Source organism: Eretmochelys imbricata, chromosome 10 (genome assembly GCF_965152235.1).
Source record: "Eretmochelys imbricata isolate rEreImb1 chromosome 10, rEreImb1.hap1, whole genome shotgun sequence".
NCBI lineage: Eukaryota > Metazoa > Chordata > Testudines > Cheloniidae > Eretmochelys > Eretmochelys imbricata.
In genome coordinates this window covers 70,257,315-70,280,638 of record NC_135581.1, presented here as the reverse complement: position 1 = coordinate 70,280,638, position 23,324 = coordinate 70,257,315, and the positions used below count along the sequence as shown (strand labels likewise).

The following is a 23,324-nucleotide window of genomic DNA, read 5'->3' as shown; positions in this document are numbered from 1 at the left end:
TGAGCTAGAATTTACACCTCCAGTGCTCAGTGTAGACATACCCTAAGTCACCAATGGCCTGGGCCTTATTAAAGCTAGGGACCTATTGGTGAAAGGCTCCCTATTACATAAACAATCTCCTGAGTCATGCTATCTCCAAGGATTTGTTCTTTCTAACAAACCAGGAATACATTGCCGACACTTGGCTTGAGTTTTTTCCCAGTGCTACAGTCCTTACCTAGAGACTAGAACTGAGTCTGTCTGCTTTTATGGCTTTGTGTCTAAAGTGGGACTCCAAGCTCCTTGGCATACAAATAAACAAATAACAGCCAGCACTGATCTTCAAATTTAACAGTGATGGGTACGTAACTTTAGCAGCCAGAGAGAAACTGGAGTGTTTCCTCATGATACAAATTAATATCTTACTCCCTGTCTCTTGCTGGTTAACTTTCTACTCAACCTCTGCATTGCTGTTTGACAAAATGCCATGGGGGTACTGTGAAGACTGAGCAATGGCAGTCTTATGCTGGTGGGGTGGGGGTTGTTGTTTTTTTAATGTATTTATTTTATAGGGAGCTTTTGGTCATGGATGCTACAAGATAGATAAAAAATGTGTATGAAGTAAATATTCGTAAAAATGACTTTTTGTACTGCCTAGAGCCAGACACAATAAATAATACAATAGGAAAGATTGAGACTTCTCATAAATATTTCAGTCTTACCCTGCAGCACCCACTTCTGTTCCAGTCGTAGACACCCACATGACTCCTGGCTGGGATGATTTAGTCGGGGATTGGTCCTGCTTTGAGCAGGGGGTTGGATGGATGACCTCCTGAGGTCCCTTCCAACCCTGATATTCTATGGCTCTCCTCAGTGTTGTCTGGCAGCTCCTTCCCCACCCTCTATGCACATAAGTCCTGACCGTCAACAACCCAAATATTCCAAATCTGGGCCCACACACATCTCTGCCAATGCACCTCAGCCCTGACCTGCAGCAGCCCCTGCTAGTTCAATGTTTAGCCTCTCTTGAGTAGAGATTTCCAAAGGGTTTAATATTTGTTCATGTAGATAAAGTACCAGGTTGTGATTTATAAACACATTTTCTCTTTTGGCTTAAGTAGGATTTGAACCGAGTTCTTCAGAAGTGAAAGCCTAATGACCTGACTTTATAAGATGTAATTTATATTTTCCCTTGTCCTGTGCCATGCTTTCAAGTATGCTAGTTAATGAACTTTACTACTGAGCCAATAGATATGTACGCTGTCTCTCATAATGTTCTGTGACTGCAGCCACATCAACACTAGCTGGGCTCCCTCTAGCTTTCCGAAGACAAATAGCCAGCATTTGGATAGGTGACCACCGAGGAAAACCTAAATGATCCAGTAGGTGGGGCTCTTCCTTTTGACTCAGTGTTGAATCAGTGTTGCCCTGCAGAGTTAGTGGGTGCTGTGCCATCTTGTGAATGAAACATAAAACTGAGGTCCTGCCCACTAGTGGTTATTTAAAATCCCATGGCATTATACACAAGACTAAAGGCATTAACCTGGCTATTCTGGCCAAATTCCAGTTTGCGTGATTCCTTTCTGCCTCCCTTCAGTCCTTCTGCCGTTTCACCTGGATACAGGACAGTCCTCCACTGTCTCTCTGAAACTGTTCTGAAGTGGTGAGTTCCCCTGATGAAGGGGATCCCTGCGCAATGTATATGTCATGTAGTCCTTACAGTGAAGTTGCTAAAGAGCTGTGGAATCCATTTGTATTTAAAGTGGTATAGACTGTAAAGGCAGGATTATTGGTTGTGTTGTGACCTTTAGCCTTTTCACCCTGAAGGGGCCAGACTTCCGCTAGAATAGTTGTACAAAAATTACATCCAAGCAGCTGGCCAAGGATTCCATGTTGGCTTAGTAGAGGAAGGATATTGGTAAAGTGAAGAAGCTTCTATTCCAGGTGGTTCAGGCAACGGTGTAGGGTTAGCTAGAGAGGGCATCTGACCCAGTGGTCGTTGCTGGTATAGCTGTAAAACAAATGAGAAACTCCATGGCAAAATTGTCTTTCTGAACAGAGGTGAAGATCACAAGAGAGAGTGTGAGAATAGAATAGTAATGTTACTGCACATAATGGACACCCTTGTTTGGAGCAAGATGCCTTGTCCCTCCCTCTATTAGACAAGGTGTTGCTCTGAAAACTCTCTTTTGTTGATGGTCATATGTAAAAAAACCCTGCCAGGGTGTGTTTGGGTACTGTAGGTTAATGGGCCTGTTCCCTCTTAAGAGTCCTTGAAGGGTCCATTCCATTATAATCACCCAGCAGTAATTAACCCCTGCCTCTAATTTGTTGTTTGTTGCAGGTAAACTATGACCACTTTACTATTAGTGTTTGTGTGTTTGCGAGTCATCACTGCAGCCATCTCTGTGGAAGTTTCAGGTATGTACAGTCGGCGGGACCACTGTTCAGTGCAGAGGACCATACATGTAACAGGCCAACATGCCCCTCACACAGCAGACCCATGCAACTTTACAGGTCTACCTATGAGCTCACTAATTTCGCCCACCATTGCCAAGGGCCTCCTCTCTGGGCTGCTGCAACGCCATGACATCCTGCTGTTGCTGTGCTTGGTAGGGTGGAAGATAGTCCCAACTTGTAACCTAGCGCCAAGGCCCCCAACCTACCTTCAATGTAATAGCATAATATTCCACCAGGGCTGTTACCAAGGCTCAGGGGCTGCTTTAGGAACATCAATTACTTCAAATTATATTATTAGAATATATACAAATAGATATATTTCCTAATATTGTGGGTGCAGATTTACAAGCTAGATTGAGGCTACTTTGAAAATGTTGGTAGTTATGACTGATGTGTGTTATTGATTAATCCTTGCTTTTTCTCTCTCCATATTGGGACTGGGCAGATCATGGTAACACACTGAGTGTGAGCATACCTGAACGGTCTCCCCTGCGTGTCATCCTGGGAAACTCTCTGACCATCCCCTGCTACTTCATCGACTCATTGGATCATGTCACCCCAGCCCCCTATACGCCTCCTCTGACCCCAAGAATCAAATGGAGCAGACTCTCCAATGGGAAGGAAGTCGTCTTACTAGTGGCCACAGAGGGGCAAGTTCGAATCAACACTGAGTACACGGAGGTGATCTCTCTGCCCAACTATCCTGCCATCCCCACCGATGCCACCTTGGAAATCAAAGCGCTGAGGTCCAACGACACTGGGATCTATCGTTGCGAGGTGATGCATGGTATTGAGGACAGCCAGGATACGATAGAGGTCATAGTGAAAGGTGAGGCCGTTACTTCAATGTTTCCTCTTGGTGATAGTGTTGATGCTTACATTGATTTGCCTGTGGAGAAAGAAGGAGGAAGAAATCTGACCAGGTGCATTATGAATAGGAGTGGAGGCATTTTACCCTTTCCATGAGCATCTGGCATCACTCGCTGTCATAGACAGGATGCCAGACTTGGTAGATCATTGATCTGATCTTGTATGTGAGCAGGAGCCAAACAAGACAGGCCACTGATTTATTCTAATGTGGGCAGGATCTGGAATGCCATATTAAACAGACCATCAGTGTCACCCAGTGTGCTAGAAGATGGCACCAGTCTGTTTTGATATGGGCAAGAGATGGAACGCTGGATGAGATGGATGGTGGTCTGATGTGGTGTAGCAGGAAACAGGATATTGGACCTATGAGGATGTTTGGTCTCACCTAGTATGTTAGGAGATGAGATATTTTCCAGATGGCCCATTGGCCTGTTTTGTTAGAGCCGTTCTTATGTTCTTTCAAGAAATGTAAAAGTGGTTTAGTTAGCTAATATGTAGACAATATAACACACAATTAACTTTCCCCCAGTTAACACTGTTACTCTCATCAATAAAATTGTGAGTAAGAAGAAAAGGGGCCAAGAAAGAAAGCATCCAAGAGGTTTAACCCTTCTTATGCCAGGCCTGAGTATGCATACAGCCACACACTCCTTTTAAAGGCCACTCTATATGGAATAGTATGGCTTAACTACATTTGCAGTACATATAACTATTCAAAGCACATTTGCTATAGTATAAAATGTATGTATCATCAGGGCAAGGACCATGCCTTCCTGTGTGTTTGGACAATGCCTGGTGCACTGGAGCCTCAATACTGATTTGGGCCATTGGACATTACCACATTCAAGACTATAATAAAATAGTACAACATTGTACTTATAACACACAATTAGCCAATTTCCATAGAGTATTTTTACAACACTGTGCAATGCCATGCCAGCCACTTTAAATGTCTTGAAAGTTTTGGATCCTTCTGACGGGGGTGTATTTGTTGCATTCTGGGATGTTGGTTTATGCTGAAGCAGTCAGCTTTAAAACACTGGATTTAGATGTAGCATTAGGGTGCTCCAGCATCACAGGAGAAAAGAACCTGGACTGGACAGCAGGTCTGTTCCTGTAGATTTTTCTGTTCACCAAAGGGAGTACATCTAATTCCCCTTAAACTGAAGCCTGGTGGCCTTGGGATGGTGGAATATACCATGGGGAAGAACAGAGTCTCTTCAGGGCACTACCCACGCAATACGAATGATCTGTGGCAAACGCATGAGTTTCTACATGAGATAGAATGCCTTTTCTCTGACTTGCTAACCCCTTTGAAAGGGAAACTGGTGAGGGGCTGCTTCTTCACTGACTGATGTGTGTGTGTGTGTGTGTGTGTGTGCGCTGGTGGATGTGTTTTCCAGGAATCGTGTTCCATTACAGAGCCATCTCCACCAGGTACACTTTGGACTTTGAGAAGGCAAAGCAGGCATGTATCCAGAACAGTGCTGTCATCGCTACCCCTGAACAGCTGCAGGCTGCGTATGACGATGGGTTTGATCAGTGTGATGCCGGCTGGCTGGCTGATCAGACTGTCAGGTAATCAGCTGAAAGAGGGGAAGGAAGGTGGCCAAGAGGGAAGAAAAGAGGGCTATCCAGGCAGAAGGGGCTGGAAATGGGATACAGAGCCTTTCACACCTAGGTAATTAGTTTAAATCCTGTCCCAGGTAAATAATGACTAGCAGTTACCATCTGATAGTCATTTGGTGTGGAATGAGCTGGTGGATCTCAGTCCATTTCCCAGTAGGTAGGTGTCCACATCACAAAACCACTCCCACAACTGGCCCCCTTTTTTGGCAGTCACAGCTGAGAAGCTAAGGACTGAATGGCCCAGAGACTTGAGAGCGGTGGTTTAATCCCAGTCCCCATGCCCTCTACTTTTGCCCATGTGAACTGCAGAGTTGCTATGCCAAGCTCAGCAGATGTGGCTCTATTTTGCACACTTCAGGTAGTCATCTAGCAGGGCTCAGAGGAGTCTGAAAACCAGCAACTCCCCCTGCATCAGTATCTTTGGGGAACATCTGGAGGATCCTCTCCCCTCACCTCCAATGTCAGGAATGGAAGGGAGCAAGTCCACTTCTCCTTCTTCTCCTGTCTTGGAAAAGTTCTGGGGGTTTGGCCTGCCTCCACTTCCTCCCTCCCCCCAGAATTCTGATTCTCCACCACCTGTTCAGGTTGTCCTGTTGCCTCCTGCACCACAGAGCTATGTGGCAGTCATCTTTCCAATGAAGCTTCTATCTGCTCACTAGACATTTCCTGTGCATGCTCTCTTTCTCACTCTCGCTCTCAGGTACCCAATGCACCATCCCCGAGAGGGTTGCTATGGTGACAAGGATGAATTTCCTGGAGTGAGGACCTATGGCATTCGGGAGACAGACGAAACATACGATGTTTATTGTTATGCAGAGGAAATGCAAGGTGAGCTTGGGTTTCTCTTATGTAATTCTCAAGGGACTGAGCTGGCAGTATCATGAGCATCCTCACTGCAGACAAGGATAAAACAAGAGGCAAAGAAGCTAGAAGTCAGAGACATTAGAGATTCAAAAGCCATGTGAGATCCCATCTAGTCCCATCCCCTGCCAAGGCTGGATTATCCCCTAAAGCCTATTTTTCTGGGCTTTGTCCACTCTGGTTTTAATTGATTAAAGCAATGGAGCTCCCATTATTTATGTGAGGGAACGATTCCACATTCTGGTATCTCTCATTAGGAAATTATTTTCACAGGTGCTGACCACCCAGACCTACAACTGAAGTCAATGGGAGCAGTGGGGCTCAATACCTCTGAAAACCAGGCCCCAAAATATTCCTTATCTTAATGTCATTGCATGAGTCCAAGTAGAACGTATACCCCCTTGTTCCTCCCTAGAAAATTTCTCTTCCTCTTTGAAATTTGCACCTTCCTAATATTTGTAGACAGTGATCATGTGCATGTCCCCACCCTTAGTTGTCACTCCTCTTAGCTGTACTTATCTAGTCTCTTTAACCTTTCCTTCATCCCACCAGCCCCTAGGGAAGGAAAGCAAAGGGAAGAGAGAGGTAGATGGAAGAGGGATTAAACACTACAGTCAGTCCTTGAGTCAATGGCTGTGTGATTGCAGGTGAAGTCTTCTATGCCACCTCCCCAGAGAAGTTCACCTTCCAGGAAGCTGCAGAGAAATGCCTCAGTCTTGGGTCCCGTTTGGCCACCACAGGAGAGCTGTACCTGGCATGGAAGGCTGGAATGGATGTGTGCAGTGCAGGCTGGCTGGCAGACCGCAGCGTTCGGTATCCCATTTCCAAGGCACGTCCCAACTGTGGTGGGAACCTGGTGGGGGTGCGGACAGTGTACCTCCATGTCAATCAGACGGGGTACCCTCACCCTCATTCGCGCTATGATGCCATCTGCTACACAGGTGAGTTGCACTGGTTTTGTTGAATTAAGTACCATGCCTCCATCAATACTTGTTAGCAGCAGATTCCAGGAGCTGAGTATGGGGCTTCCCAGCCAGAGCTGAATTATCACACAGCCACAGAAACTAAAGATGAAAAACTCCTGTTAAGTCCCATCTTGTCCAATGCCTGATTGTCATGCTCTGTTTCCCAGTGCTGTGTCTACTTCTGGTTTTAGTGAGTCAAGAGACAGGACTTGGGAGACCATTTCATAGTCTATTCTATAAAAAAAATTAAATTAATAATAATAAATAATAGTAATAAATAATAAAAATAGTCACTCCCCTAAACTCCCCTCTACTTTTGGTACTTCCTTCAAATACTTGCGGATGGCTATGAGATCCCCTCTTAGTCATGACAGTGCAGGATTAACTCAAATATTATGGCGATGGCCACCAACATAAGAATCAGATACATCACTTGTCATCTTTCCCCATCGATCATTTCTGTTGTCCATCTCTGAATGCCTTTGACTCTGTTGCTAGCCCCACCTCACAATTAACACAGAAAAACTTCATACCGTTTCACTTAAAGAAGAAAAGCAGATGTAAATTTACAGGCGCTCTCCCCCTGCCCCTCCATTCTTGTCCAAGCAGAGAGAGAAGAGTTCAGAGCATATGTCAGCACTGTAGTACAAATGAGTGTTCTCAATGGGAGGTGAGTGTAATATGCCTCTATCCACTCCAGATTGTCAAACACCTTCCAAGTTTGATGGCTCTCCAGGAACCAGGCAGCAGAGGTCAAGATCTTACATATTAAGTAATTTAATATTATAGATAAGAGAGCAGAAAGAAAACAATAGGTCAGCTCCTGAGCAGCAGTGCTTTGCATAGTGCCTATGGTAGGGGTCCATGTGCAAGGGCTCCATTTTGCATTTCCTTGGTCCTGGTGTAGCCGTTGTGCAAGGCTGGCTGCTCCGTGCTAAATTAGAGGGCTGCTTAGGCTGCAAATTTCCATAAGGGGCTCAAGTGGCAGCTAAGGATAGGCCTGGCTCATGCGCATCTCAGCTACACCCTCTATCTGCTAGCCATGCCCCTGTCCTGCTATGCCAATTGCCAGCAGCAGGGAGGGAGGGTTGTGTGTGTCTACACCAGGTGTTGGAGGTTCAAATTCAAAATGAGTGGGGTTATCTTCCCAGGGCCAGTGAAGCCCACTTTGGGATCAGATTATGCCAGCCATGTGGCACAAAGTGGCCTCACCACACCAGCAAATCAGGCTCAACATGTCAGTGCCCCGCAGTCTCTCTCAGGTGCTACTTATTAAACCACTTAATATGACAGGTAAGCATTTGAGCTTTGATGCCTGGATCTTGGAAGCCTCTCGGGTCTGTGAGGTACTGGCAACAATGAACTAGCCGGGTAAAGGAAATGGAATTTGAAATAAACCAACCGAGAAAGCAAAGCAGCATTAGGGTGGAGGTCTGGTCGTATTTGTTCTGCAGTGTTTACTCCTGTTTTCCCAGCTCCCTCCGTGCACTGCTCCCCAGCTCGGTCCTGCCTCAAAATAGGACAGGCACTTCCTTGGCTCTCCACATCTCTCTGTGCTTCACTCCCAGGAATTACAGGAGCACTCCCTTTCTTCTCCCCATTTTGAGCTTTGTTTTTTAAATTACCTGCTGCTGGCACTAGAGGTCACAAAAGACTAGATTAGTGTGAGATGCGCTAGCAGATTAGAGTCAAGAGTATGGGGAGGTGGAGAGAAGGGTGCTCTGACTCCCTGACTCATATGACACTCCCCTTTTAATTCAATTAAATTCCACTGTAGAGCGCTTTAGAGAGAGGAGGAGCAGGAGGAGGGGAAATGGTCAATATTTTACTTTTTTAAAGGTAGAGTTTTACCCTCCAAACAGGGGCACCCGGTACCCAGCAGGCCAGTGCCCCACAGGCTCACTGAGTTCATTTGCAAGATGGACTAGCTCCCAGAGTATCCACAAGCTCGCACCCATTGTGGCATCTGCTTACATGGTCTATATCTCCCATCACACATATGCCTTGTGCAATAGCATCTCCCTTCGGAACACCTGTACAACTACCCCATTATCTACCCTAGTTCTGATCACATCACCAGCCCCATCTCCCATCACACCCATCCTACCGCCTACCCAGGTTCCCATCAGAGCCCCCACAACCATCCGATCACCCTCCCTGTCTCCCATCAGAGCATCCGTACGTCCAGCCCCTTTCTTGAGTGTCCGCACATAGATTTGTTTCCAAAGCCTGGGCCTGTGTCCCTTGGAGACGCCAGTAAAGGAAACATTTGTTTCTTGTTGTAGACGAGGACTTTTTAGTCCCTGAGAACTTCACCATCTGGACCGTCACTCAAACCGAAGTGGAGATACCTCTCCCACACAATGTCACAGAGGAGGAAGCCCGAGGGAGCATTGCAACTCTAGAGCCAATCGACTTCACACCCACTGCCTCAGAGCTGGACGAAGGCTTCACAGTGACTCCAGACCTCTTTGCCACTGGTATCACTGCTGAGACAGCTTTCACGGAGGCAGAGAATGTGACTGAAGAGGGAGTCACAGCTGTATGGGTGACTCCTGAAGAGGTCACCATTTCGGTCCTGGACACTCTTTTCACCAGTTGGGCACCGGAGGTGAGCTCAGCGAAGGAGGACTTGGGGGTGACTGCCACGCCAGAACTAGAGTCTGCCTCAGTGGAAGAGATGATTGTGCAGGTGACAGCTGCTCCTGAGAGTGGTCTCATTCCTGAGCAGCCCATTTCTCCCACTGGTAAGTCACAGGGACAACAAGAAACCTCACAACCCATTTCCTCCAGGGCCAGCCACACCGCTGCTTCAGCTGACAAAATTGGAACACTGTCCATCTAGCAATGGATTTGGCTCTACTGGGGAAAGTGTGTCTGGTTTGGGCACTCCCAGCCTTTCCCCTGCCCCTAGAAGTTCATGGCAGGAATAGCTATCTGCCCACGGCCAGCAGCTCTCCTTCTGTGCATGGCACAGGAATGGTCAGGGGAGCCTGGAGGGCACCTCGTGAGGGTGTAGAATGACCCCCTCTGTCTGAGGATGAGAGCTGCATTGGCCGACACCAGATTCCAATGGTCTCTGTGCATCCCCCTGCAGCTGAAGGGGAGGTCACTGCATTGCAATCATTGTGGGGAGGAATGGGAGACCCCCAAGATAACCCCTCTTTTTATAGCCTCTTTAATAACAGCAGAGACTAGTAAACAAGGGACTTGGATCAATATGGCTCCAGGAGGTACTGCTCCTACCAGGTTGGTTTTGAAGGCCCTTCTTGAATATCCATCCAGGGTGCCCGGGGGTCTCCGTGTCCCTACGTCATTGCTCTCGCCCTTTCCCCCCAGGTGTCGTGTTTCATTACCGACCGGCCACCAGCAGGTATTCCCTCACCTTCACCAAAGCCCAGCAGGCCTGCCTGGATAACAGTGCTGTCATCGCCACACCCGAACAACTGCACGCTGCCTACCAGACTGGCTTTCATCAGTGTGACGCCGGCTGGCTGAGGGATCAGACTGTCAGGTAAGGGGAGGCCAGGTCAGGTAAAGATTACCTGAAAGAAACATTCAGCCATGAAACGGAGTCACCTGGGTTACAGCCAATGTGCCGCACAGCCCCACCTGGACGCAGGACCCAGTGACAGCACAGTAGCACCTGACGTGGATAAAACACAGGTCGGTCTGTAGCGTAATGTGCTGCTGAATTGTGAACGTGTTCTCCACGTGTGCCACATTTTCCCATGTTGAGGATCCATTACATGTTTCCAAATCATACTGATGAAAAGTCCAATACAAGAGCTAGGTATTACCATTATTATTCTTGTTAAGGACTTTGGGCACCTCTAAATGCTCAGTATTATCATTATTCAGTGGAGAGCTTGCATCTCTTCCGCAGGAACACCCACTGAGATTCTTCAATTGCAGTGTATGCAGGACCCTCACTGGGGCAGCCCCTTTCTTTCTGTTTTGGTAGATACCCCATTGTGACCCCACGGAATCAATGTGTAGGAGACAAGGACAGCTCCCCAGGCGTGCGGACGTATGGCAAGCGCCCAGCTTCTGAGATGTACGATGTGTACTGCTACATTGACCGACTGAAGGGTATGTTCTCCACATGCCTGTGAGCATGGCTGTTAGGGGGTGTGTGTAATGTACAGCGGATGGGCAGAAATATCCATAGTTGTATGTGTCAGTGACTCACACTTGACATTTTTCCTCCAGGTGAGGTGTTCTTTGCAACCCAAGCAGATCAGTTCACCCTCCTAGAAGCCCAGGAATACTGTGAGAGCCAGAATGCCACGCTGGCCTCTGTTGGGCAACTCCATGCCGCCTGGAAGCTGGGCCTGGATAGATGCCGTGCTGGCTGGCTTGCTGATGGCAGCATCCGATATCCCATTGTGACTCCACGTCCTGCTTGTGGGGGAGACAAACCTGGTGTGAGAACCATCTACTTGCACCCCAACCAGACGGGATTTCCTGACCCACTGTCAAGGCACCATGCCTTCTGTTTCAGAGGTACCGACCCACTCTTCAAAGCCATCTGCCATAGCACACAATGCTGATAGCACAGGGTTCTACGTTCATTTTACTCTCACAGAATTAGAAAATTTGAGATGGAAACAAGCTATGAAGTCTCCTCTGCCCCTACTTTCTCCAGTCTAATTTAGTCTATCTCCTATTAAGAGAAATGCCATGTATTTAATTATAGACCATTCTATGTTGCTTGTCACCCTGGTATTGGGATAGTTTATGAAGCAGCATCAGGCTTCTGAGAGAGCCAATGCCATCACAGAAATTCTCTTCAATATCTTTCTGTTCCAGCCCTGCCATCTTTCGACAAGGATGAATTTGTTGAGGAGCAGATTGTAACCCAGGTGATCCCTGGTTTGGAGGAAGTGCCCTCTGGGGAGGAGACAACTGTGGAAATGGAGTTTGCCACTGAACCTGAAAATCAGACAGAGTGGGGAACAGAAGTCTTTCCAACTGACATTTCCTTGCTATCAGGTGGGTCAGGCAGTTCCCTGCTCCCAGAGACTAACTAGGCTGGCAGAGGAAACATTTAGGGCAAGGGCAATCCAGAAACAAAAATACTGTGTCCTTACCAAGGAGAATCCCTGTCTGAATCCAGCTGGGAAGTAGCCTGATGAGGGAGGAAGCTTTAAACTGCAGCTCTCTCTTCAGAGGGAGTTGGTTCTCTGGCTCAGTAATCCAGATTTACCTCACATGCACCTTTTAGCCAAGCTCTGAGGCCTAGAGCTCAAGCCATCACACCCCCGGATCACACAGTGAAACATGGTATTCCTCATGGATGCTACATTATTCACAGACAACCCAAGGCAAACGGGGATTAATATGAATGGACAAAGGCTATTCTATGACAAGAAAGTGTGGGCTTTTAGTTACTTAGAGCAAATAAAACCAGGGACTCTCAGCTGTTCCAACTCTGCTTGTGACCAGCTTTTTGGTAAGGGGGCCCGGAGTGGTCAGCTGACCAAAAGTTTGAGGCATCTTTGGGTATTTTTAAGCTGTTAGCAAAATTCAGGTAGTTCATTATGGCCCCAAGTTTCAAAACTGCACGTACAGAATATGTGCAAACAGTTACCACAAATGCAAGCGTCAATTTTGTACATGCCCTTTTACACACACTGTTCTGGAAAACTGAGCTCAGACTTTTTTTATTTTTTAAAACAGATGATTCGGTGCACTTCTTTTTAAAATAAATATAGTCAAAGCCAGCATACTGGACTCATCAGCCAACCCTACACCAACAAACCAGTGCCAACAGCCCAGCATTCCTGAGCTATCCTACAATAACACATCGATGTGCACGTAAAGAGGGAAAATCAGTCAGGAAACAGATTTCAGTTTCTGACTTTCAAGGGGTGGTGCAGCTTTACTGGAAGCAACACTGAGATAAAAAAAAACAGCAGGATAGGTTTGGATTTTTTCTTCTTCTAGGTATTATCAGCAGAAACAGCAGCAGTTTCTATCTGCTAATGGTTGCTGGAATGCTGGCTTTGTTCTGGTGATTATCCTTTGGGAATTTGTGTTGCATTTGTACTGTCACAGGAGGTGATAAATTGAACCACTTTTCCAGAGTTATTTGAGATAATCCTCATTAACAGAGTTTAGGGGAGGGAGGGCGATCTGGAAAGTGTATAGGATTTTCTGCCCTCATCCTCAGAGTCTGTCACTATTTTATTAGATGTCAGTTTTTATGCACAGTCAAACAGGAAATTTTCAATAGCTCCTTGACACTAATTTGTAAAATCCTTCTTCCTCGCTCTCTCTCTCCCCCCCCACTTCCCCCGCTTCTTTTCCAGTGAGTCCATCAGCTTTCCCCCCTGTTAGTGCAATACCAGATGAACCCAGTGGAGAGACTGCTCTCAGTGGAGTGCCTTCAGGGGAGATATCTGCATCTGGAGTACTTGAAACCAGTGGTGAACCATCAGCTTCTGGAACATTTGAACCTAGTGGAGAGCCCTCAGGGATCGAAGAAAGCGGAGTGCCATCTGTAGACCTGGATTTCAGTGGACTTCCTTCTGGACTGCCGTCAGGCGATGAAAGTGGGCTGCCCTCGGGCATTATTGAAGTCAGTGGGTTACCTTCTGGCGAGGAAGAACTATTAGTGTCTGCTTCTGGAATCCCGGACCTTAGTGGGGTAACATCTGGACTGCAAGAAATCAGTGGAATTCCAGAAATCAGTGGGCTACCTTCTGGAGAAGTCTCTGGTGTTGAGCTTACTAGTGGCCTGCCTTCCGGAGAGTATGATGAAAGTGGACTCCCATCTGGTTTTCCAACTGTCTCTCTTGTGGATACTACTTTGGTGGAAGTTGTAACAACAGTAGCAGAAAGTCAACTGGAAGGAAAAGGAACAATTGGGGTCAGTGGAGAAGAAGACCTATCGGGGTTACCATCTGCTGAATGGGACATTAGTGGAAAAGTCAGTGGGTTGCCCTCAGGAGTTGATATCAGCGGAGCACCGTCGGGGATACCTGATATCAGTGGCTTTCCCTCAGGAATCGATTTCAGCGGAGCACCATCCGGGATACCTGATATCAGCGGAGCACCGTCTGGGATACCTGATATCAGCAGCTTTCCCTCAGGAATCGATTTCAGTGGAGAACCATCTGGGATACCTGACATAAGCGGCCTTGTAGACCTAAGTGGCCTCGTTTCTGGTGTTGATAGAAGTGGAGAGCCCTCAGGCGTTACCTTTTTAAATACCAGTTTGGTTGAAGTGACGACCCCATCAGTTACAGAAGCAGAAGCAAAAAAGTTTTTGGAAATCAGTGGATTGCCCTCTGGGGACGAAGATATATCAGGCACAGTGTCTGGAATTTTAGATATTAGTGGTCAGCCTTCTGGGCAAATAGACTTCAGTGGAGGGGTTTCTGGAGCTCCTGAAATGAGTGGACTTCCAAGTGGAGTAATTGACATCAGTGGAGAAACCTCTGGAGTTGAGGTTGTTAGCGGCCTGCCATCTGGAATTTATGATTATAGTGGACTCCCATCTGGCTTTCCCACTGTCTCTCTTGTGGATACAACTTTAGTGGAAGTTGTAACACAGACATCTGTTGCACAAGAGGTAGGAGAAGGGCCATCTGGGATATTAGAAATCAGTGGACTTCCTTCAGGGGAAAGAGAAATATCTGGAGAAGTGTCTGGAGTTATGGATATTGGTGGGTTACCATCAGGGACAGTAGACATCAGTGGAGAGCCATCAGGCATTCCATATTTTAGTGGAGACATTTCTGGAGTCACAGACTTAAGTGGAGAGTCCTCAGCAGTGACCGGAGTTAGTGGAGAGGCCTCCGGACTTCCAGGCGTCACCTTGGTCACTTCTGATTTGGTCGAAGTTGTGACAAAACCAACAGTTTCACAGGAGCTAGGTGGAGAAACAGCTGTGACACTCCCCCCTATTTTTGAGTCAAGTGGAGATGGCTCTTCATCTGGGGAAATTGGTAGAGAAGCCTCTGCATTTCCTGAAATTACTGTAGAAACATCTGGATTTCATGAAATTAGCATAGAAACATCTACAGTTCCTGAAACTAATGGTGAAACATCTGCATTGCCTGAAATTACCATAGAAATTTCTACAGTTCATGAAACCAGTGGTGAAACATCTGCAGTAGCTGAAATTAGCATAGAGACTTCTACAGTACATGAAACCAGTGACAAAATATCTGCATTGCCTGAAATTAGCATAGAAACTTCTACATTTTACAAAACCAGAGGTGAAACATCTGTATTACCTGAAGTTAACATAGAAACATCTGGCATAGCTGTGGTCAGTGAAACTTCTGGAGCACCGGAAGAGAGGAGGGAAGATTCTTCAGGAACACCCACACACCCACTCTCAGATGTTTCAGGGGAAACCTCTGCTCCAGACGTTGTAATTAGTACCAGTATGCCAGACACTGAATTAACACAAGAGCCCATGGGTCCTGAAGAGGCCCGGCTTGAAATACAGTCCTCTACTCCCATGGTATCAGAACAAGAGACCGAAATAGCTGTTGTTCTAGAAACGTTAGAGATATCACCCACTGCCACTGCTATCTTGCCTCAAGTTTCACCAGAAGCCACCAATGTGCCAGAACCCACTGCAGAAGGTATTGTTAAAAATATGTATTGCTTTTCCAGCCCATCTTCTTTTATAGAAAAGGGTGGGATTTCCCTTTTTTATACAGCAAATAATTATTTTTTTTATTATTTTTCACTAAAATAATGAAAAAGGGCATTTAAGAAATATTTTATCTGAACAAAAAGCTATAGGGATGTAGGATTTGCCACACCAGATCAGACCATTAATCCCTCAAGTCTACTATCCTGCCTCTCACAGTGGCTGATAAATGATGGAACAATCATAATGCACCTGGCTAAGTTGTGCAGCTCTGCACATGAAGGGAATGTGAGGGGTTGTTCTTTTCTCACACCTGCAGCAATCAGGTTATGCCCTGAAACACAAAATATCCAACTGCTTTTATCTTAACAAGCATAACTATCAGTGCTATTATTGGCCACACAATTATCCAGCCCTCCTCCATCCCCATTATTTGACTCTGACCTTGTGTGGCAGTGGAGTCAAACTAAAGTAGACTTAAACCAAAGAGAACTGCCGAGTAACATGGCAAGTAGAGAGTGAAGCAGCACTGAGCCATGGACGGCAGGTATCTCCCCCTTATGCAGCATCTGTAGTCATACTGCATAACAGCAAAAGGCATCAGTATAATTTGGCTGATATCCCTCTCTCTTGGGAGTTACAGTTATACCCAAGACATGTGATGAGAAGCCCTGTGGAGCGGGAACCTGCCAGGAAAGAGATGGAAACATCACCTGCTTGTGCCCGCCTGGGTACATGGGGGACCGCTGTGATATAGGTAAGCTCTGGCCTCTGTTTTGGTGGGGATGTGCAGCAACTCGAGAATATTTTTTAACCTAAAATGAGTGCTGCTGTGGATATGACCATGAGCACAGCATATCTGGGGGAAACCAGGAGGAGTTCACTTTCCTTTCACCATCATTGCTAAATGTTGCTCCAGCCCAGAGAAAACAGGGAAGCTCTGTTCTTCTCCTGAAGCCCTAGAGAAGGCAGCTACTCCTTCCACTCTGGATCAATAGGAGAATTTCATCCTGGCAATTGAGGGGGTGAGAGGAAGAGGCAGAGAAGCACTGTAGCATGGGATATTCTCCACTGTCCTATTTCCTTATCCCCTATCCTGACCTATGTATATATACCCCTATATCCAGAGCATTAGGAGCTATATGTACTAATGGATGGATGCCTTGTGTTTCATGATGTTTGTTATGGTGCAGTAGGTCTGCTATTGTGGACCTCCTGGCTTCTTCTGTGGCATTCAAGGGATTCCAAAGGTCAAAAACAAGCCAGCAAGAAAATCAGAATTTTCTGCTCTCTGAACTGCACCTGCTGGAGGCAGTATGTGCACATGCCAAACCACATTCCTAGTCCTCCATATTGTCCCTTGGCAACTGTTGGCAGACAACACCTCACCTCCCTTTACTTAGCGTGGGTGCCCTTCTGCCACCAGAATCCAGCTGTCACTTCACTGTCTATGGCAGCTAGGAATTGTCATACCCAAAAGAGACCTTTTGGTGGACATTCATCCCCATCCAAGGTGCAAGGCACTTTGCATCAGTTTGTCAGGCCCAACTATGCACTGGGAATGAAAGAAAATATATTTCTTCAAAGCTTTAAAGGAGGAGACATGAACTGAGGTTCTGCTTGATGTATTGGGTCTTGTGCCTCTGTTTGCTGGAACTGGCTGTATCGGATGATGCACATGAGATGACGTCTAAATCAAATTAACTCGTATTTTTTATTGGCTCTTTTGGCACATGTCTGTTTCACTCCACTTTCAATCTGTGGATTGGTGGGCTCATTCACTGGCGTACGTATAAATTGTGACGGTACTTAAGATTGTGAAAAGAGCATGTGTCTTTCATGGCTGACAACCAGCTCAATATTATTCAAACAGTGAGGGTGTAAACTGCCTAACCTGATGTTACTGTGAAAAAGTCTTCCCTTAGCAATTAACCAGGAATTTTCTTCCACCGCGACCACTTATCTGGCTATTGCTGCCTGTCAGGGTGCGGAGAACTAAGTCAAGGATAACATGGAATTCCTTGGCACTTCCCATTCCTGGCTCAGTTTCACTTTGATACCGAACCAGAATGTAACCTGTGCTAGCCCAAGTCAAGGTTGCAATATGCAAGGATGGACATGCACGCTGTATAAAATATGGGCCTCTTTTTAAGAAACTTTAGGTCTGCATTTGTGTGTATATTTTATGTGCTTAATTGTGCCTCTAAAGTTTTTTGAAATTTTGCCTTCATATATATTTGCTTATATATGGTACAATCTATGAATGCAACCAGACTTGCTCAGTCATTTCTAGTTAAAAAAAAACACCACCATCATCATAGCCCCCAGAACTACTTTCTCAATTTACTTTAACTCAATTAAACCACTAATGCATACTGCTTTGGGTTAGGCAGGGGCTTTTTTTGGAAGCAGCGCTTCTACTGGCTGGAGCAGAGAGCTGGGCTCTAATTCCATACCTGCCACTGAATCACAGAAGAGTCTTGGGTAAATCACTTTACGTTTCTGTGCTTCACTTTTTGCATCTAAATAGAGATGTTAATAATTACCTGCCTCTGAGGTAGGTTGCGAGGTTTAATTCATTTCTGTTCATAATTCAATTGATAACCTCAGGTGGATGATGCTATAGTGATACAAAGGATCATTATGTCTATGAGGTCTCAGTTGGCCATCAAACTTGTTATATTTCTGATACATCAGTGCTCTCTTGCTCTCTCCCCACTTCCTTCTCTTTTGTCTTACTAATAAAATTTTTATTTTGTCTGGTACTTTCTTTGATGGTGTATCCTGTGCATGTGATCGTCACTTCAAACCCCGCCCATACCTTCGGTAGCCAATCAAACGGCAGTCTTTCCATGTTTGCAAGGTTACCAGCATGACTTGAGATATAGTTCAGATATGAAGGACCAAGCCCTGAAATCAGAGCCTTGTCACTTCTTAATACATAAAGATGGAGAACAGGTGACAGGAGCCAGCCTCTATCTTCATGAAGCTTCAGTATTGTGGAGGCTACATGACTCACTGGACTCTCCTTCTCATTTGAGTTGTAGTCTCTTCCCTTTGCTCATGAATCAGTGAAATCAAAGGATTCCAATATCCCACTTGCACTTGTTCTCTACACTGTCACTGAGAGGACTATTCAGGACTCACCTGAGTACCTCAGCATGGTAGCAGGGGGCCCATGCTGCAGGGAGTGGTGTGGGTGATTCTGTAGGGGGCACTCCTCCTTATGAGTAAGTATTGACCATGGTACCCCAGCACAGTTCTAGGTGCACTGTGCTGCAGGGAGAGATGTGATTTAGAATCTGTGTTCAGTGACTATTCCAGCATTCAAGCAGAAAATGTGCCTTTTAGGCTAGTAAAGCTCATTTGCGAACATATTCATGGAGAGTGAAATTCACCAGTGGGCAAAGAGCCCACACAAGTCCTATTTCAGAGCCGAACTTAAGGGATGCCTGGTCCTTGTACTAGACTTCCACAAAAGGGTGAATTTAATCTAGAAATAAGAGCTAAATGTGTAAACAAAGTGATTTTTTTAAGATGGAACAAATATTCACAAAGATTATTTTGCAATGTTAGCCCAATTCTTCTATAAAGATAGTATTCAAAGTGCTTTGGGATCCTTTGAGATGAGAGATGCTAGAGAAATGAAAGGGAGAATCTGCATATTGAGAGCAAAAATAGTATTTAATAATGGACCTATGCTGCCTCCTTCTTCTGGTTCTCCTGGTGCATCTTGTCTTCCTAATCTAGAAAGTGAGCTCTTTGGGACACGCACTGTCTTGATAGCTGTGTCTGGTGCTGTGCTGAACATTGGTTGGTGCCAGAAGAATAATCAAAAAAGATAATTAATAATAAAGCAGAATGGAATCTAGTTCATCTTGCAAGAAGTAGCCCAAAGCAAAGACCCAGCTGAAGTGGGCCTTTAGTGCTAGTTTTTCATACAAATTCCTACTATGCCTACTTTGGTGAGGTTTTCAAGTGGATTCAGTGATCAGTTTTTTTAAAAATGAAAATTTCTCTCCTCTACCATACCATATGATTCCCCCAAGATATCAATGCCAGAAGCCAAAGTCGGAGTTGTGTCAGCCAGTGGATTGAAGGTTAACCCTTGGATGCTGGCATTTTCCAGGCTTCTAGCCAAGGAATGCTCAGGTCCATGTGGGCATGTCAGTTGTCAGCAATCTGTTATTGCCCTCAGAATTAGGGCCCCACAAGAGCCTCAAATTTGCAGGATGACCCGGGGGGGGCAAGTGGGGCAATTTGCCCCAGGCCCCGAGCCCCACAGGGGCCCCCCATGAGAGTTTTCAGTGGCAATTCGGCAGCAGGGGGTCCTTCTGCTCCATGTCTTGGCGAAGTGCCCCAAAGACCCAGAGCAGAAGGACACCCCCCCGCCCAGCTGAAGACCCCAGACCCCGTGAATCCTCTGGGCAGCCCTGCAAATTTGAAGTCTTGTTCACATAACTGGTCTCTTCATCCAGACTCTTGCCAACTGTGTGCAGAAGCCTGTTACAATTGGCAAAATTGGAGGGCACACAAGTATTAGCAAAAATACTGTACTGGCATTTCAGTGAAAAAGCTGTGGTTTACATCTTTTGAACTAGCTGATGGTTTTAAAGACTTCAGTCAGGTCAAGGAAAAAACTGACATTTGCTGAAATGTCAGCAATTTACCAAAAGATTTGCATCTCTCTGGATCTGCTGCCCATCCAGCCAAAACAGCTGAAGTGTATTAGGTGATTTTGAAGGAGTCCTAATGGGTGAAATGCTTCTTTATGGCCTGAAGGATATATTTTATTGATTAAAAGAAAGCAGTAGAAGAAAAACCTTTTTAAAAAAATCACACAAGTGATTCATACAATTCTATTTAATGGGAGAGTCAGGCTATGAAGGAGGGTAAGGTAGCTCTAACAAGTTCCAGCTGAGATCTGGCAGATGTCTTTACTGGCCAATCCAGTTATTTGGTGTCTGTTGGCTGTTTTATGACATTAAGTCAAAGGCTTATTTGCTTATGGAAAACCAGCTCTGAGGATACAACTTAAAATAATGGCCTGTTGTACAGATAAAGTGAGTTTTCTTTTACATATAATATTGTGGAGCCAAGGATTCCCGAGATTCCTGAGCTCTCAGTGCTTGCAATCAAGTCATCACTTGTAAACATAGCACTGAGAGGGAGAACCACAAAATAAACATGTTTCCTGATAAGTGTCTGAGCTTTGTAGTTTAATAGAGTATTTTCTATGTTGTGGCAGGTTATTTTCTCCTCCTCTGTATCCTGAGGCTTAAATTTCATTTTTTTATATATTTTTCTATGGCTTAAATCAGAGAAATTAGACTCTTTCCATCTGCTGCCAAGTCACTACTCAGTTGTACTATTGCCAAGAGCCATTACTTATCTCTCACATCTAAAAGAATTGTTTTCTCCAGCTGCTTCTTTTCCACTTTGATCAGGATCTGGCAACAGAGGTAATGTGTGAATGGAGTTATCTTTTAGATGCCACCTTACTGGCTTTGGGATCTTCTTCCCTGCTTAACCCACCAGATCAATGTTCATAATATTCCCAAAAAGAAAAGGAGGACTTGTGGCACCTTAGAGACTAACCAATTTATTTGAGCATAAGTTTTCGTGAGCTATAGCTCACTTCATCGGATGCATACCATGGAAGTACCATGTGAATATGATGAGAGTCACGTCTCACTGAGAAGTTGGGGTGCTGCATCCGTACTGACAGCTGTTTTCCAACCAGCCTGGACGAACTAATCTGATTGTCCACCGGGTACAGACAGGGTCGCACCCGCCGATAAGATGCTCCCCCTTCCAAGTCTATTTCCACGGTATGCGTTCGATGAAGTGAGCTGTAGCTCACGAAAGCTCATGCTCAAATAAATTGGTTAGTCTCTAAGGTGCCACAAGTACTCCTTTTCTTTTTGTGAATACAGACTAACACGGCTGTTACCCTGAAACCTGTCATAATATTCCCAGGAATTCCTGGAAACCAGAAGCTATGATTTCTGGCAAGATTTTCTTGGCTCTCTAAAAAAATATTGTTTAGTTGGTCTTTTGAGTCTCTATTTAGTGGTTCATACACACCAGGAAACCCCATAAAAGCAGGTCAGTGTGGGGGCTGTTGTACACTTTGAAAATGTGTTGCTTTTCAAGCTGTAGAATGGAGTCAGGATTTTGGATGCCAGATTGTATTTCCAAACAGATTACTGTCATTCCCAAGAAAACTGTAGGAATTTTTCTATGTTAGAGTGGTGTTTCATATCCTTGCTGCTTGCATGCTGTTCCTCCTTAGTGAATATTTTAAACACAAAACTAAACTTGTTTAATCAGTATTCAAATCTATCAGTGATCTAAGTTGCCTTTTTAATAAAACACATGTATTGTATCTTTAAAAAGTCTGTACCACTGTTACTGCCAATAACATTTTAGATAATTAAAAGGGAAACAGTTCTGAAACTCTAATGTATTTTTCATCACTGATGCTGTTTGTTCATGTTTGCAATGATAGTAAAATGGTCAGTTTCATGTTTGTTTATAAATGGTTTCTCTTCCAGTTTCTCATGTTCTAGAACAGTGTTATTGTGTTTAAGTTTGCAAGAGTGCATGGGAAGATCTAGTTGTACACTACTTGAACAGAGTAGGAGTGAGTAAATTCAATACATACCTGGGAACATTAGAGCTTAGGAAGGGAATAACAAGCTGGTGAAGCTATTTTGTGTTTGCCTAAATGAAGCTTCCAGAGTAATCCGGCTACCTCTCTGCTTTCATCAACCAACAGTTGACATTTATTAAATAGGACACCCTGTTTTCATTTTTTTTTTTAAATCATGAAAACATTTTTTTTAAAGTGAGGCTTAAAACGCTAGTCCCTTTAAGAATACATCAGCTAGAAAACCCATGTTGTGACAAGACATTTGAATGGTCTTTTTGAACGTTCTATGATACCACGGTGAGTATAAATCATCTTCTAAAGACCCCTTATTTCCGTGATGCCCTCCAGAAGTGAGTTAATGTTTTAAATGTGCTCCCTGTTCTCGGCTCCCCATTGCATTCTGTCTTCTGTGTCTTTCTCTTAGACTGGAAGCTCTTCAAAGCAGGGGTTGTCTCATTCTGTCTTGTACTGCCCCACGTACATTGTTAGCACTTAAATAATAATAATAATCTTTTCTTCCTATCCTGGTAGAGAAGCTATTTGAGGGGGACCAGCAAGGGAGTCGTGAGAAGACAAACATGCATTTTTAGGAAAATTTACATAAAATAACAAATATCCAATAACAGTGGCTTTGCAAATTCCTTCAGTGTTAAGATACGTGACAGCTGCCAGCTGCTGAAGGGTCCTTGCATCCTCACCTCACCTCTGAGAGTCTCTGTTGTGCAGGGTTGAATGGTGAGCAAGACTGTGGATGTGTAATATGTGCTTGTAGCAACTAAAGGGATAACAAAAAATGTCAAGCATTAAGTAAATGGGTGATTTAAATTTCTTTTACTGAAGTTTCCTTTTCATGTAAAGCCCCAAGCCCAGAGCTCGTGTGCAATATCATAGTTCCATTCTCTAGTGTATCTAGGAACTATATCATGAGTGATGCTAGCCGGTGATATTATTTATTGTTCTGAAAAATCTCTAAGACCAAGTACTACAGGGTGAATGGAGAATCGGCCACACCAACTCCATATGTCTTGACATGTGTGAGACTCTGAATTTACCAGTAACTGCTGAGACCAGGTGCTTTCTAAATACAGAGGAAGGCACAGTCCCTGCCCCAAAGAGTTAACAGGCCAAATGGCTAGTTTGATATTTATTATCCTCATGTGTTTCAAAATATTTGCAGCATGCATTTCAAAAAGTATTTCTGTATTTCCTTGCGTTATTTTTACAACACTGTTAAAATGTACCCTGTGTGTCTATATATGGGGTATATATATTGAGTATCCATATAGTATAT

General features: G+C 44.9%; 1 protein-coding gene across 1 annotated transcript in view; it reads left to right on the top strand.

The window, feature by feature from the left end:
- The first annotated feature begins 2,330 nt into the window (after positions 1–2,330).
- ACAN (aggrecan) overlaps positions 2,331–23,324 on the top strand; it is a 33,849-nt gene continuing 12,855 nt past the window's right edge. The window contains exons 1-12 of the mRNA XM_077828190.1: positions 2,331–2,400; positions 2,885–3,268; positions 4,713–4,887; positions 5,639–5,766; positions 6,447–6,740; positions 9,050–9,511; positions 10,104–10,278; positions 10,729–10,856; positions 10,977–11,270; positions 11,577–11,759; positions 13,079–15,367; positions 16,022–16,135. Coding sequence (XP_077684316.1) covers positions 2,331–2,400; positions 2,885–3,268; positions 4,713–4,887; positions 5,639–5,766; positions 6,447–6,740; positions 9,050–9,511; positions 10,104–10,278; positions 10,729–10,856; positions 10,977–11,270; positions 11,577–11,759; positions 13,079–15,367; positions 16,022–16,135 — 4,696 coding nt within the window. The remainder of the gene's footprint in view (positions 2,401–2,884; positions 3,269–4,712; positions 4,888–5,638; positions 5,767–6,446; positions 6,741–9,049; positions 9,512–10,103; positions 10,279–10,728; positions 10,857–10,976; positions 11,271–11,576; positions 11,760–13,078; positions 15,368–16,021; positions 16,136–23,324) is intronic.